Source organism: Cheilinus undulatus, linkage group 13 (genome assembly GCF_018320785.1).
Source record: "Cheilinus undulatus linkage group 13, ASM1832078v1, whole genome shotgun sequence".
In the NCBI taxonomy this organism is placed as follows: Eukaryota; Metazoa; Chordata; class Actinopteri; order Labriformes; family Labridae; genus Cheilinus; species Cheilinus undulatus.
The window spans coordinates 14562970-14577708 of NC_054877.1; the positions used below are offsets into that span (position 1 = coordinate 14562970).

At 41.3% G+C, this 14739-nt stretch overlaps 1 protein-coding gene across 4 annotated transcripts in view; it reads right to left on the reverse strand.

Moving 5' to 3' along the window:
* Window positions 1–3316: 3316 nt before the first annotated feature.
* ankrd12 (ankyrin repeat domain 12) overlaps window positions 3317–14739 on the reverse strand; it is a 59376-nt gene continuing 47953 nt past the window's right edge. For 2 of the 4 annotated variants that reach the window (XM_041802552.1, XM_041802550.1), the window contains 5 exons: window positions 10337–14721; window positions 9024–9122; window positions 8659–8802; window positions 8462–8557; window positions 3318–4541 (listed from right to left, as the gene is read on the reverse strand). In XM_041802552.1, coding sequence (XP_041658486.1) covers window positions 4356–4541; window positions 8462–8557; window positions 8659–8802; window positions 9024–9122; window positions 10337–14721 — 4910 coding nt within the window. In that variant the 3' untranslated portion in view covers window positions 3318–4355. Of the gene's footprint in view, window positions 4542–8461; window positions 8558–8649; window positions 8803–9023; window positions 9123–10336; window positions 14722–14739 lie in introns of all 4 variants that reach the window. The other 2 variants (XM_041802549.1, XM_041802551.1) reach the window with 2 other exon arrangements.

The window sequence follows — 14739 nt, forward strand, 5'->3', positions numbered from 1 at the left end:
CAGCCCGCAGGGGAGGAAGGTCAGAGAGGAACAGACACTCCTAGTTTAGGACTTTCTATCAGATCAAAGAGGAGGAGGGACTCTTTTCTGCAAAGATTGTGGAAGCTACAGAGCTGTCTCGTCAGACAAATATGTTAGATATGGTTTGTTTTGTAATCATTCTGACTACATGATATGAAAATCAACTTGAAGTCTTTAGCAGGCAGTAAAACAAAGAAAACTAAACTGATGCCTCTTTATTGGCAACAAAACCAAACAAGACCACGAGAGGTAAGATTTCTCATTTCTACATAGTTATTTAATTCGCCTATCCATCCTCACTGCTAAAGTTTACCACAAAAACAGTATTTTAAAAAAATATCTGTATGGCAAATATTTATTTTGAGTTACATATTTTCTGACATTTTTTTGTTAGAAAATGCTACGATTCCAAAAAAGCTGGGATGTTGTGTAAAATGTGAATAAAACAGAAAACATTTATTTCCAAATCCTCTTCTGCCCATTTTCAGTTAAATACAGCACAAAGACAAGACATTTAAGCTTGAAACTGATAAACTTTATTGTTTTTTTGTTTTTTTTAAATATACACGTTCTAAATTGATGCCTGCAACACACTTCAAAAAAGTTGGGACAGGAGCATGTTTACCACAGTGTTGCATCTCCTGACTTAACTCTGTAGACTTGGGACTGAAGACACTAAATGTTGAAGTATTGTAGAATTCAACACAGTGCAGGGTTTCAGTTGTGGCATTTTACACTCAGCGCTATACTTTTCAGTTGGACACAGATCTGCACTGCATGCTGGCCTGCCTAGTTTACATAAGTATAGATTATTTGTATGCAAACTTTTTTATGTTCCAGACCTCAGAAAGAGTAGCTGCAGCCAACACTAATAAGGTCCTAATGAACAATAAACAATGAATGCACACTCTCTTACTGTGAAGCCATGCTGTTGTAATTCATACAGAATAATGCTTGGCATTGTCTTGCTGAACTAAAAAGTAAAGTCCCTGAAAAAAGACGTCTGAATGGAAGTATTTATTGCTCCAAAACCTCTATCTACCTCTCAGTATTAATGGTGCCTTTGCAGATGTGCACGTGACCCATGCCATGGGCACTAATACACCCTCATACATCACAGATTCTGGCTTTTGAACTTTGCACTGATAACAATCTGATGGTCCTTTTCCTCTTTAGCCTGGAGGATTTTATTATTTCCCAACACAATTTTAAACTTTGACTCAGACCACAGAACACTTGTCAGTCTGTCTCAGCTGAGAAGTCAGCAGCGCTTCTGGATATTGTTGACACATGACTTTTGCTTTGAAAGGTAGTGTCTTATGAGGCGACAACTCTGGCAATCTTTAAAATGCATTGTGTCACAGTACAAAAAGAAATTGTTTGCCTGGTAACTGTATTATCTTCCTGCTTTTAAGCCTTGAGTATATGAATTTGCTGGTATATGAATTTAAATCCTCTTCTATTCAGTCACTTACAAACTGCCTGTCCATAAGTATACTACAATTTATACGCCAGCAGAAAGCTCTTCTTCTCAGGATTCTGACCGTGTTAACCATTCTGGTATAAAAGCACCATAGCAGCCAAAACAAACAACAATAAAAGTGACTCAGCTCACCATTAGACCCGCTCCTGTACTCTTCTGATCATTCTAAAAACTAAATCCAGTCAAACATATGATAAATATGTAATAATAGATATGATAAATATAAAATTACATCCCTAAAAATTCATGGACTGGTTTTGTGTAATTAGTTAGCTGTTGTTCTCAATAGTCAACTGTATTTGCTGTGATAATGTACTTTTCCTGGCAATTATTAGCAATGCTATACAGAAAAAATGTCTGCCATTTTTGATCCTTTTTGGAATCTCCTGTTTGAAATACCTGGTCTTTCCTCATAAAAACTGGTGCAAAATCCTAATTTTCTGTTCTTTTGTTATCATCTTTGAACCTGATCCAGCTAAGGCTTCATGCTGTGGTCCAGTTGAGTTTTTTCTGATAATACCTCTTAGCTACAGGCATCTGTTTCACAATACAAATTCTGATACGGGAAAAAAATCTTGTTTATTTTGTATTACCCAATACCAGTAGCAGCTACAGTGAGTCTCACATCTTGTTTGTGTTTGTACTCCAGATGGTTCAAACACAGCATTCAGTTTAATTTGGGTATTCCTTGAAGGGGCGTTTTTGACTCATTTTACCCAGAATTCTTAGGGCTTAACAGGGGTATGTAGACTTTTTAGAGCCACACTGTATCCCTGTTATCAGCTACATCAGTGCCAGTGTTGACTTGTTAGTGCAGTGCTGTGTACAGCGACATCTGCTGGCTGAAGAGAATGTTGCTTTCAGAAATGAAACAAAATAACTGGTTTCAGAGAGAGCTGCAGTCTATGAGTACTTCTAACAATAATCTGGTTTATTTCTATAAGAAACAAAAGAACTGGTTTCATCTGATGTTTCAAAGTGAATTTGAATGTCATATTTATTTACATGTTTATTATGTTGATTATTATCTGTTTAATTAATTCAAATATTATAGAGATATACTTCATTAATCCCCTAGGGCAAATTCAGAGTTTACACTGTTATTGAACATGAAATGCACAGCTAGGACCGTAATACACACATATGTATTAACAGAGAGAGGGCATGTACATGTAAGAACGTCTGAGAAGTTGATGGTTTTGTCAAAGATGCTCAGAATAATCCTCTCCAGCCACCAAGGACAGATTTGGTCACCAAGACCAGTTTTCATTCTTTGGGGTCTGCACTCGAACTTGGACCAATGACGCTTTGGTTCCCAGTTCAAGTCTTAATGGTCTGAGCTACAGAAAATCCATATTTTTAAGTATAACAGATGTTTGTCTTGTATTGTGTCTGCATGTATAGTTATACACATTAGCAAAGAAATCGTGCAGAGTCTTTGTAATCTATTAAAAACAGAGAAACTAACCTCAAAGTTGCTCCTGATTGTAAAATGACACAGATTTTTAGTTCATGCTCTTTCAATCAGTGCTTCCTGACAGTCTCTGGGTTTTATGTCTATCGTTTGTGTGAAGCTCAGTCAGAAGCTCTGGCTGTAGAACAAACTGTCCTTTCGGTTTAACAGAGACAACCTTGATCCTTAATATAAAACTGAATAAAAGTGTCAGAATAACTGAAAAATACTCGCTCTGCTCCAAGAGCCAACAGTTATAAACTGACAAATCAATATATCCACTATCTTTTACATAAAAAGATTGATGAAACCAAACAAGACTTTTAATTTCACAACAAATAAAATTTATTCAATTATATATTACAAATATGTACAAGTCATGTAACAAGTAAATATTAAAATAGACATTTTTTAGAACTATCGTTCAAAAGGCATTATGTTGAAAAAATAGGTTTTGTTGTGATCTCACATTGAAACTGTAAAAGTATGTTTTTTTTTCTCCTTGGAAGCCACAACAGACTTTAATGTGCGCAAGACACAATGGACGACACATGAGGAGTGAGGCGGCAAATAGGACGTAACACAATGGCGCAAAAAAAGCTGGAACACTTCAGTAAACCTCACAATTAAGTCCACAGTACAGCTTTTTAGGAAAAAAGTACAAACAACGCAACGCATGCACAGCATTTAATTGCCAAAGTCGAAAACACTAGCTGTGGCGTGGAGCTCCAGATGAGGAAGGAAGAAACAGTAAAAACAAAATAACACAACAAAAGCCAACACATGCTTAAGAGTTTAAGCCAACAACAACAAGAACATCACGGACGAAGAGGACTCGATATAAAAACCAACTTTGGTCCATTAAAACATGAGACAGAACAAGTTTACAATCAAAATATCTAATATTTTTTGTTTTTACAAGTTTAAAACAATAATTACATGACTATTTACAAATGCACAATTGTTTATGTATAAAATAAGTTAAAAAATTAAGAGCACAGTCTGTACACAATGTATGAACACTCACTTTGAAAACATTGAAATCTTTCACTTGTGTGACCCTGCGTGAAGACGAGCGGAAGCAGCTGGTCTTCGTCATCACCCAGCTCATCGTTGCAGCTCCCGGCGCCGCCCAGTCCGCCTTTTGGTCTCTGTTTCCTGGGCTTCATCGCTGCCTGGACCCCGTTTTCTGTGCGAGAACCCGTCTGTCCTCGTCGTAGGCGAGCCGGTTTGGACTGTAAGAGCTCTGGAGTAAAATCACCTCTTTTCTAAGTGCTCTTCTGTGTAACTGCCACATTCTAAGTGCTTCACATTTTTCTCTCTCGTTCCTCGAATGTGCAGGCTGTGTTGGGTCGCCAACATGGCCGCCTCTGTGGCTAAGCGCTTTTGTCCTGCAGCTCATATGGGGGTGAGGTCGAAGTCGTCGTTGACCTCCACGAGTGGGATGTAGAACTCAGGGATCTCAAAGATGCTGGTGGACTTGTAGGTGGCCGGGTCAAGCTCCTGCAGTTTGAGCTGCCACTCCAGGCGCTGCACGGCGTTCAGAGCGGCCGCCTCGTGCTGCTGCCTCATCAGAAGACAAGTCTGTGGAGAGAAAAATGAGAGGGATGACACCATATAACCAGATGATATTATTTAGATCACGAACGTCTGTTTCTTATAGTAACAAAATGTACAAAAACAACCAACAGGCTTAAAGTCTTGACACTGCTGAACAAAAACCTGACGGGCCAAATATGAAATTCCCTCCTTGTGTTTTCTTGTTGAAGAAATATTTAAAGCAGAGGGCTGTGAGGGAAAGAACCCAAAGTGAGTCAAAAATATCTACCTGGCCGAAAAAAATGTGTAAACATGTCTATGGGGTGCATTTTATCATGTTTGATTGGCCATCTCTTCCATCTGAGGTCCAAATTACACGATTTTTAATTGTATAAATCTTGTTGGTTGAAAAATACTGGACACTTGGATCATGATTTCTCACTGGGGAGTTTGTGGCGGATCCTGAGGCTAGACCAGTTTTGAACCATGGGCCAAGTATGATTGCATCCTTAGAGAAATGTTTTGCTCCTACTTGTTTTAGAACAAAAAAAAGCTGTCTTGATGATCAGTTGTATTGAAAAGTGCTGAAGTAAGCAAAAGAGAGGAGCAGTCATGCACTCAAATTCACAGATCACTAAACTCTGGCATTTCTCAAGTCCTTCTAGTGTCTTAAACACAAAAAAGTAACCCTTACAAAGAGCAGAGGAGGGAGACATTCATTTGTGCAAATACATTTGCAACTTTTCTGTACCAAAACTCAGCCAACGTATTTTTGCAACTTAGACTGTGTGCATGCAATTTTTGGTTACTAAAATTAGGAAATTACTCATTATTGAGTAGCTAGGGCTCTATTTTGTTGCAGTGCTATCAAACAGTTATTTCGTTTTTGTTAGTATTATTTCTAAGTTTACAACTCTGGTATTGTGACAACTCTATCTGTGTAAAACTTCACTGATTGTCTGCAGAAAAAAGCAGCAAAAACAGCCCTTTCAAATAAGACATAACAGCTTTTTACATATGTGAGACCGCTTAAAAAGTCTAAACTTTCAGGCCAACAGACCCCTGTAACTTCTGGACTTGCCCCTCATGGCAGGAAATTTTCCTGCAGCTTGCCTGTCAGTCAATGAAGTAGAGAAGAAGGGCTAAAATTCTAGGAGGCTAGCAGGGGGATTCTGGAGTAAAGTCAGAGTGAAAAATTACTGTTTGCGTTCACACATGAAGTTCACCAAAATAAATTTTGGAAGCTTTTAAGAAGTTTGAATACGGCTTATTAGAGCTGTTGGATTATGGCAAAAAACATTACCACAATTATTTTGAATGGTACTGCGATCAGGATTATTACACATGATTACTTACAGACTTTACTACATCAGTATCACATGCATTTATCATTCTTACCCCAAAGCAGTTACCAGGACGCGTGTGGCATGCTTATCATTTACTCATGATTATCTTGTTTTTAGGACTGTGGGAAGCCAATATAGTGATTGAAACTAAAACTCTAATGTTTGTTTACATGTACTTTTAGTGCATTTTTAATAAAACTATCCTCAATAAAAACAAACCACAAAAATCTAATGGGGCAGAATAAGAATCAAAACAAACCAAAATACCACAAGCTCCAAAAACTGCAGGACTTCTAACTTGAGACAGAAAATCTTCAGTAAAACTGATTAAATTAAAAGTGAGACCATCAGGACTGATGTTTTTTCTGGTCAAAGGAATCTAAAAAATCTGGACACTTCTGAGGAGTCCTGCTGAAAAATATCCAGTACAAATATCAAACCATGATGTGATGAAATCAAAAGAAAAGCATAACAGGGTAACTCAATAATCCCTGGTATTTGGTGAACCAGAAGCTCAGTTTACATTCACAGAGAACATTTCCTGCCTCACCATCACAGTGATCTTGTCTCTAGTTAATAAAGTTGTCATAATAAACTGTTTGAAACTTTAAACTGTAACAGACCCGGTTAAGATCTCCGTCTAATGAGTTCTTGTGGAAAATAAATACAGGCTTTGAGTTGTCTCTGTCTGAGGTTTAAAACATCCTCTGCAACCAGACTCGACTTGAAACTCTGTACGTTTAGTTTCTCTGCTCAAACACTCTCAGACAGTCACAGGGTTAGGTGTACTACCTGACTGAGATCATAGCTGGGATGAAAAGCAAAGGGCAGATTTATCAGCCCAGTTACTGGACGTTCAAGTTTTATTTCTAACACTGATGTGTGGCAATCAAGAGGTGAGCCTTAGCCAAAAGGAAAATCTGTTTTTAAGGAAGAAAAGGGTAGTGTTTCGGAAAATCTGAGGTCTTTCTACAAAAAAGTCCACATCATTGCTGCAGGAAAAAAAACAACTTAACTCAAAACATCTCCAAAGCTAACAGGTAAACTTTGAGAAAGATTCTTCCTTAGCCTTTCTTTATAGTTCATGAGACCTACAGTGCACTTGCATCCACTCCATTTCCTTTTTGATAACAAGCACTTTTTTTTTATATGTTTTCTTGAGATCTTGGCTATTTTCTCTTTATTTTGCGATAACAAGGCAGATTCACCTTTTTTGAAAGATTTATTTATCTCATTATTTTATTTATCTCATGATTTATCTCAAAAGCATTTGGCCACGCCTATGAATTACTGAATTCAGGTATTTCAATCAATACCATATGTCTCTAAAACCGAGCACCTAGCCATGCAGATTCTATTTGCAAACGTTTGTGATACAACATGGCTGGTTCTGAGGAGCTCAGTGACTTCAAGTGTGGTACTGTGATGGATGCCATCTTTGCAATAAGACTGTTTATGAAATGTCATCCCTGCTGGATATTCCACTGTCAACTTTAGGTGACTTTATCAGACAGTGGATACGTTTAGGAACAACAGCAACATCACAATGCTATTCTGAACCTCCGCTGGCATTAATGTGAGCAAAAAAACTACGGTCGGAGCTTCATGGCATAGGTTTCTATGGTTGAGCAGCTGCATGCAAGCCTCACATCACTAACAATTCAATGCCAAGCATTGGATGGAGTGGTGTAAAGCATTACAACACTGGACAAGGGAGCAGTGGAAACGTGGTTTTTAGCAAATCACAGTTCTCTGTTTGGCACTCAGATGGGCGAGTTTGGGTTTGGCAGATGCCGGGAGAACATTACCAGCCTGACTGCAGTGTACCAACTGTGAAGTCTGGTGGAGGAATGACAATGGTATGGGGCTGGTTTTCAGGGTTTGGGCTAGGCCCCTAATCTCCAGTGAAGGCCAATCTGAATGATTTAACATACCAAGACATTTTGGACAATGCTATGCTTCCAACTTTGTGACAACAGATTGGGGAAAGCCATTTTCTATTCTAACATGACTGTGCCCCAGTGCACAAAGCAAGGACTATAAAGACGTGGTTTGATGAGTTCAGTGTGGAAGAACATGACTGACCCACACAGAGCTCTGACCTCAACCCCATCGAGCACCTTTGGGATGAAGTGGGAGCCAGGCCTTCTTGTCCAACATCAGTGCCTGATCTCATAAATGCTCTACAGAATGAATGGGCATAAATTCCCACAGAAACAGTCCAAAACCTTGTGGAAAGCCTTCCAAAAAGAGTGGGGGCTGTTATAACTGCAAAGGGGGGCCAACTCCATATCAAAGTGCATGTATTTGAGTACAGTGTCATTACAGTTGATTTTGGTGTAATGGCCAGGTGGCCGAATACTTTTGTCCATATGGTGTAATTGAGTTTTTTTCTTTAGTTTTCCCCTCATGATAACAGGAGAATTTTTAGTCAGCTGGTAACACTGATAGGACAGACCACAACATGCCTTGCTGCAGTTGCCTACAATAACGAGAAAAGTTCAGCCCATTTCTTTGTCTGTTTTGTGCTAGGAAACTAAGAAAACTTCATGATTACAATTTTTTTTCTTTGATTAAATGGAGGTGTGAAGTAAAAAACAGACCAAACAATTGTCTTACCTTCAGCTTATCAAATTTGTCATCAACATCTTGTAACCACGACATGAACTGCCTAGCGTTGAATCGATCTCTAACGGATGTTTTACCGTCATCGCCCTGTAAACCAAACAGAAAAACTCATTCAAATATTGCATGTTTTATACGAATCATTAAGGAGCGACGAACTTTCTCTACTCTCATTGTCCCACCTCGCTTACCTGAACGTCCTGAGGCATGTTGTACACTTCAGCGTCCAATAAAACTGTACAGGCGCTGAAAGGCAGAGTCTGATTGGCCAGTGTCCTCGCTGCCCTGTAATGGACTCTTAAGACCTCCTGTTCATTTGAGACAATTAGCTTTTCCTAAAGGGAAAAATTAAAAAAGTCAAATTAATACAGTAAATCAAACATCTAAACATCTGTAATCCTGTTAAAGAACAAACGAACAGCTAAAATGTTAACATGATCTCCATAAAAAGGATTTTTTTAAAACTCTGATCCATTTCAGCAGCTCTAAGTGGCACTAAAAATGTCAAGTACTCAACCCAACGATAACAAAGAGGTCCAAGAGTGAAACCACTCACCCTTTCAATGCTGTGTTGTAGTCGTAGCTTCATGCGGACGACCTCTTGTTGTTTAAACATTTCTTTCAGCTGCTCGGGTAATGATGGAGGTGGAGTTATCTGTTCAAACAAAGAACAAGGAGACAGTTTAAAACACTTTGTTATGAGTTATCAAGAGGACAGTGGTCAGTGGAAGACAATCAAACTAGCAGGGTTTACTTGTATCTACACTGCAGAGAAGTTCTTATATATTTGACTTCTTAACAGGTTGTGATTGTAAGATTTGACTGCTTTCACTTTTTCAGTTGTAAAAAAAACACAATTAAAATCTGAAAATATACTGCTGCTTAGACATTTCTGAAATTGCTTTTAACTCATCATAATGAAACAGATGATTTTAGAAATAAATACAAATTTGGAGAGCTAACAATCAACATTTGGATTTTGCTTTTTCCAATGGTACAATCACATCTTATATTAATTCTTTTGGTTGATCTTTTTTGTTACTGCATGTAAGATCAAATGAGAAAAAAGGATCTGAATTCAGTTATAAAGTTTTACATTTGCTACGATCATGGCAGCCTTAGGCTGGGGATATACTTGCTGTTTCCAACTGTTTGCGTATACAGCTGACTGCATCATAGGTGTTCTTGAAATTACACTTGGCCGTACACGGCGCATGTTACTGAAGGATACCACTAGAGGGCACATCACTGAGATCAGGACAAACACAACTACCTGATATGTGGAATGTAAAGAAATATGGATACACTCAGGAGGTTATTATAATGCAGTGCTTCTCAAATAGTGTGGCAAGGCATAGGCAAAGTTTTGGTGAGCTGTGGGGATTTGTGCATCCATACATTAATACAACAACTATACCACAACTAAAGTCGTTGAAACATTGGGAGAGGGATCTTGAATATAATGAGGACAATTGGCCAGGAGATACAGGAGTATTTAGATATATATCTCCAGCTTGAACCATAAAGTTGAAAATAACAAAATGTACTATCTTACTTTGTGTTCATTCAATATGTTGTGTCACAGAGCCAAAATAAAAAAGCCTGCAGAAATCCATAAAGCGGTGTCCGTACAGCCACATACCACTCAACCAGTTCCACTCTTTCAAAGCACAAGTGTGTCCCACTGTCCCGCTTAAGCTATAATAAATTATCACTGGCTACATTTTTAAAATTGTTATCATGTTTGTTGTCTCTTATTGTTGCCTGTGACTTTGCTGTGTTTTTTGTTTATATCATTAACTCTTTCACAACCAAATATTGCTTCAAAATAAAATAAAATCAGCTAGATTCAAGCAAAGTTAAACTCACTGTTGGTATACAGAGTTTGCTGAGTGGGTTCCCATCTAAGAGGTAGGATCCATTGAAGGTCACGTATTCATCATAATACTGCGGCGGTTGAGGTGTGACGCTGCACAATACTTTGCGTTTCTCCTCGATCTTCTTCCTGATGTGCAGGAACTCGTAGTACGGGTTGGCTCTCTCCGTCTGGTACGGCTCGATCTCCTCCAGCTTCACAGAGTCCACGATGGCAGCCAGAGACTGCTGCCCTCTGTCTTTCTCTTGCTGAGCCGTGGAGCTTGTCTGGGAGTTTGAAACTTTGGGCATCTTCCTCTTGCGTGGATGGGGCACGTGAATGTCGATATCGTCATCAGAGGAGCGAACCTTCACTTTAGCTCCCGAGGAGTCAGAATCCCGGTCTCCAGATTGAGGAGAGGAGCTCCCTGAGCCACTCGTAGAATCTGTCTGAGCAGCTGGTTGGACGGTGCTTTGGCCCTGCTCTTCTCCGGATGAAGACGGCTCTGATTTCTCTTCGGCAGGTGTAACCTCCATCGGTTCTGCGCTCGTCTCTGCTTTGGATTCTGAGGATCCGTCTGTGGCTGAGCTGCTCTCAGCTGATGAACTCTCTGTTGTTGCAGACACAGCAGCAGTGCTGTCGCTCTCTAAACTCTGTAGGACGTCAGTTGTCTCTTCAGCCTTGTGTTCAGGACTGTGTGAAGATGCAGGCGGCTTGCTTTCACTCTTCTCCACCTGAGAGTCAGGACATGAACCTGCAGCATCACTGGAAGGTTTGGATTTCTTACAGTCTTTGTTATCTACCTCCATTTCCTCAACAGGACACTCAGGCTCAGGGTTTGCTTTGCTGCAGCCTGACTCCCCTGCAGAGGAGCTAGGAATGTATGAGCTGGTGGACGGTACAGGACTTCCTACACCCTCTGCTCTGGCACTTTCTGAAACAGTTTCCATATTCTCTTGTTCTGCTCCATCAGCACTCTCCAGAGGTTTGTCTTTAAGGTCAGAAACATGTGTGCTGCTTGTTTCTGTCTGCTGCACGCTCTCATTCCCAGAAACGGCAAGCGGTTCCCTTTGCTGGAGGGTTTTTGTGTTTGTGGGCGCTGATGGCTCGGCGGATACAGAAGATGAAGGTATGGATGTTTGATCAGAATCTTTGTTACTACATTCAACATGCGAGTTTTCAGTCAGACTCTGAGTGTCCTTTGAAAGAGGCGGATCAGAGGAGGAGAGAGTTTTCTGCTCAGTCGATCCTGTTTGAGAGTTACAACTCTCTGTCAGGTTTTTACTCTCGGGGTCTTTATTCGACATTTGTGGCGTGCTCCCTTCCCTCTCCATGACTGGATCAGAAACGGAATTCACAACTTGTTGACTTGTAAGACTCTCCTCTGTTTCAGCTGGGGTCTCTTTTGTTCTCACGTCCTCACCTTGCTGGATAGATTTAGGATTTTCTACAGCTTTGCCTTCGGTTACTGAGTTGGCGTCCTCGTCGAGAATAGCCCTGAGATACGGAGATTCGTGTCTGCCAGGCAGCGGCGTCCGATTACTTTGTGGCACATCTGGAAGACTGTTGCACTCTTTATCGTGAACTGATGGAGATCTCGTGGCCTGGATGACAAGGGAAGACTGAAGGAATGCAGGTTGAGAGTCCGAGGCTTCCATGTTCATGTCAGAGTCGTATTCAACATGTCGGGGTGTTAGCATTGTCGCCTGACAGGAATCCTCAGAGCTGGCGACAGAAACCAACGACACAGACCGCGATATGAGGCCAAAGCGTTCACTCTCTGGTCTCGGAGATCTGCTTAGACAGTTTTCCACTGCAGACATGACCTTTGCACCAATAGCAGGGAGAGTCTTTCCATCGAGCGACATTGTTCTGGGACTGGTACCGTCCTTCAGAGGTTTATCTCTGTCGGAGGCTTCAGAGCTTTTAGAGCGCATGAGCTCTTTACTCAGGCACGGTTCAGGCTTTGTCCTGTCTTTAGGTTTAGACTTTACAGGATCTGCGAGAGGCCGCTGTTTGAGCCTCTCCCGCTCTTTCTGTTTGATTTTCTCCAGGTGTTTGCGATGCCACTGCTCAATCTCCTGATCCTTCAAGCTGAGCATGCGCTCAAAGCTCGTCTGCATCAGGTCATCATTCACGAGCCGTTTCTCTTTGGGCTTTGTGTCCCGTGTTGCAGGAGAGGCTTTTGATTTGGCCTTATCTGCATCCATCTCATTGGCTTTGGCCTTGCTGATTTTGGCCTGCTGGGAGCGGTCTTTGTGCCGGTCCTTATCCTTGTCCTTGTGTTTATCCCAGTCTCTCTCCCGGTCTCTGCGGTCACGATCTTTCTCTGGCGTTCTCATAACTTCCTCCTTTGATTTAGCAGATAAGGACTTGCTGCTCTCAGACAGATAGCCCTTCTTCTCCTCTAAAAGTAACTTCAGATTAGAGCTGGAAGAAGTTCCATCTTTAATTTTATCTCTCCTTTTCCTGTCACAGTCCTTTTCTTTCAAGCGATCTGATTTACTGTGATCTGTGGCCTTCTCCAAAGGTTTTGCTTTCTTATCGGAGTTTGTGCGTTCCTTTTCTCTGTGATCCCCAACATTATATTCTCTGTCCGGCCTCTCCCTATCAGACCGTTTGTCAAACTTATCTTTATTTTTCCTGCTGTCTTCGTGCTTTTTTGTTGTGGATAAAGACTTGAGCTTCTCATTCTCTTTGTAGTTCTTATCTGCAGGCGAATGGGAAGAAATTGCTCCTGTTCTTTCTTTATCTTTCCAACGATCCACTGAATTCTGAGAGTCAGCTTTGTCTGGGTGCTCAGTTTTAACCTTTTTGTCTTTATCAGGATGCCTTTTCTCCATCTTTTCTGAATCTTTCTCCTTTCCTGGGAGCCTCTTGTCAGTTTTCTCGCGTGAGCCTTTTTCAGAGGACTCCAGCTGTTCTTGATCAGCTGTGATCCCACTTATGGGTTTCTCCTCTGTTTCTTCTTTCAAGCTGTTGCTCTGCAGAGTCTCCTCAGGAATCCGCCCTGAGCCGTGGCAGTCTACTCGCTCGTCACGCTCACTTGGCTTTGAATCCTTTACCTTCTCCTCTTTACCAGCAGACTCCTTCCGCTCTTTTTTCACCGCCTTGTCTTTTTCCCGTTCCTCTCTCAGCCTCTTTTCCCTGCTGCTGGAGTGTTTTTCCTTTGTGTTTCTCTCATCTTTGACAGGAGACGAATCAGAAGTTTTCTGCAGCAAGTTATTGTCTTCACCTTCCTTTTTAACTGGCAGAGCTTCATCTGTCTCATCACTTTTGAAAAAATTTTCTTTCCAGAACTCTCTGTCAAACTCTAAATTCCTGTGGCCGTCTTTCCTGGCCTCCTTCTGCCTGTGGCGGCTCCGCTCTGCCTCATATTCCCTCCTGTGTTTGTCTTTCTCCTTGTGTTTTAGTTTATGCTTCTTTATGACTTTCCCGTCTAAGTCCGTCTTCCGTAAGGCACCGTCAGTGCTGTCCACACTGTTTCCTAGGCTGCCGTCTTTGTAAGGGCTTGAGTGGCCGTCGTCCCCCTCTACACTGGAGTCTTTCTGTTGATGTTTGCTCTTTTCTTTGTGCTTGTACCCTTTGGTGCTGGAGCCTTCAGTGCAGTAGTCTGCGTCTGTGTAGTGGTTGAATTTGACACCGTCCACTGGACATGAGCTGTCACTGATGGAAATGCACATTTTAGTATTTTCCTGTTTGAGTGGTGTTTGTTTATCAGTCAGGCTGTGGTTCAGTTTTGGAGATTTTATGGACGACAAATGGAAGAGATGGACGGATGAGTCATCTTTCGGACTGAAAGACATCTTAAAGGAGTCTTCCTCTCGACCTTTTTCTGTGCTCTCTGACACGGTTGCTAGCGAGAGGACTAAAGTCTTGCTGTTCTCCTTCCCGTCCTCTTGGTTTTCCTTGTTTTTATTCTGGCTTTTGCTCTTCCTCTTCACTTTGCCCTTCTCCTTCTGCTCTGCGTTCTCCTTTTTAGACCGTGTGTCCGCCCTGAGGCTGTCTGAACTCTGAGAGCAGGTGGGGGAGTTCCTCTTCTCTGGAAGGCTCTCTAGTTCATCGCTGGAGGAGTCTGAGCTGCAGTGGACACGAGACGTCTTCTGCTTTTTGGACTTTGAGGAAGAGTCCCCTTTGCCACTTTGCTTTCCTGCCACATGATTCCTCTCTTTGTCCTCCTTCTCCCGCTGCCGTAGTTCCCTCCGGAGGATGTGTCTGTCATTCAAGGCTTTACTTAGATCCTCCTCCTCCTCTTCGTCCTTGAACTCATACTCATCCAACCCCGGCATGGACGATGAAGACTTTGTGGCTGGTTTACCATCAGAGTCTTTTTCAGTATCAGAGTCGTCCATGTTGTCATCCACGCTGGATGGGTTTACAGATGGTGGGTCATCAGACTCTGCAAAGAAAAGAGAAA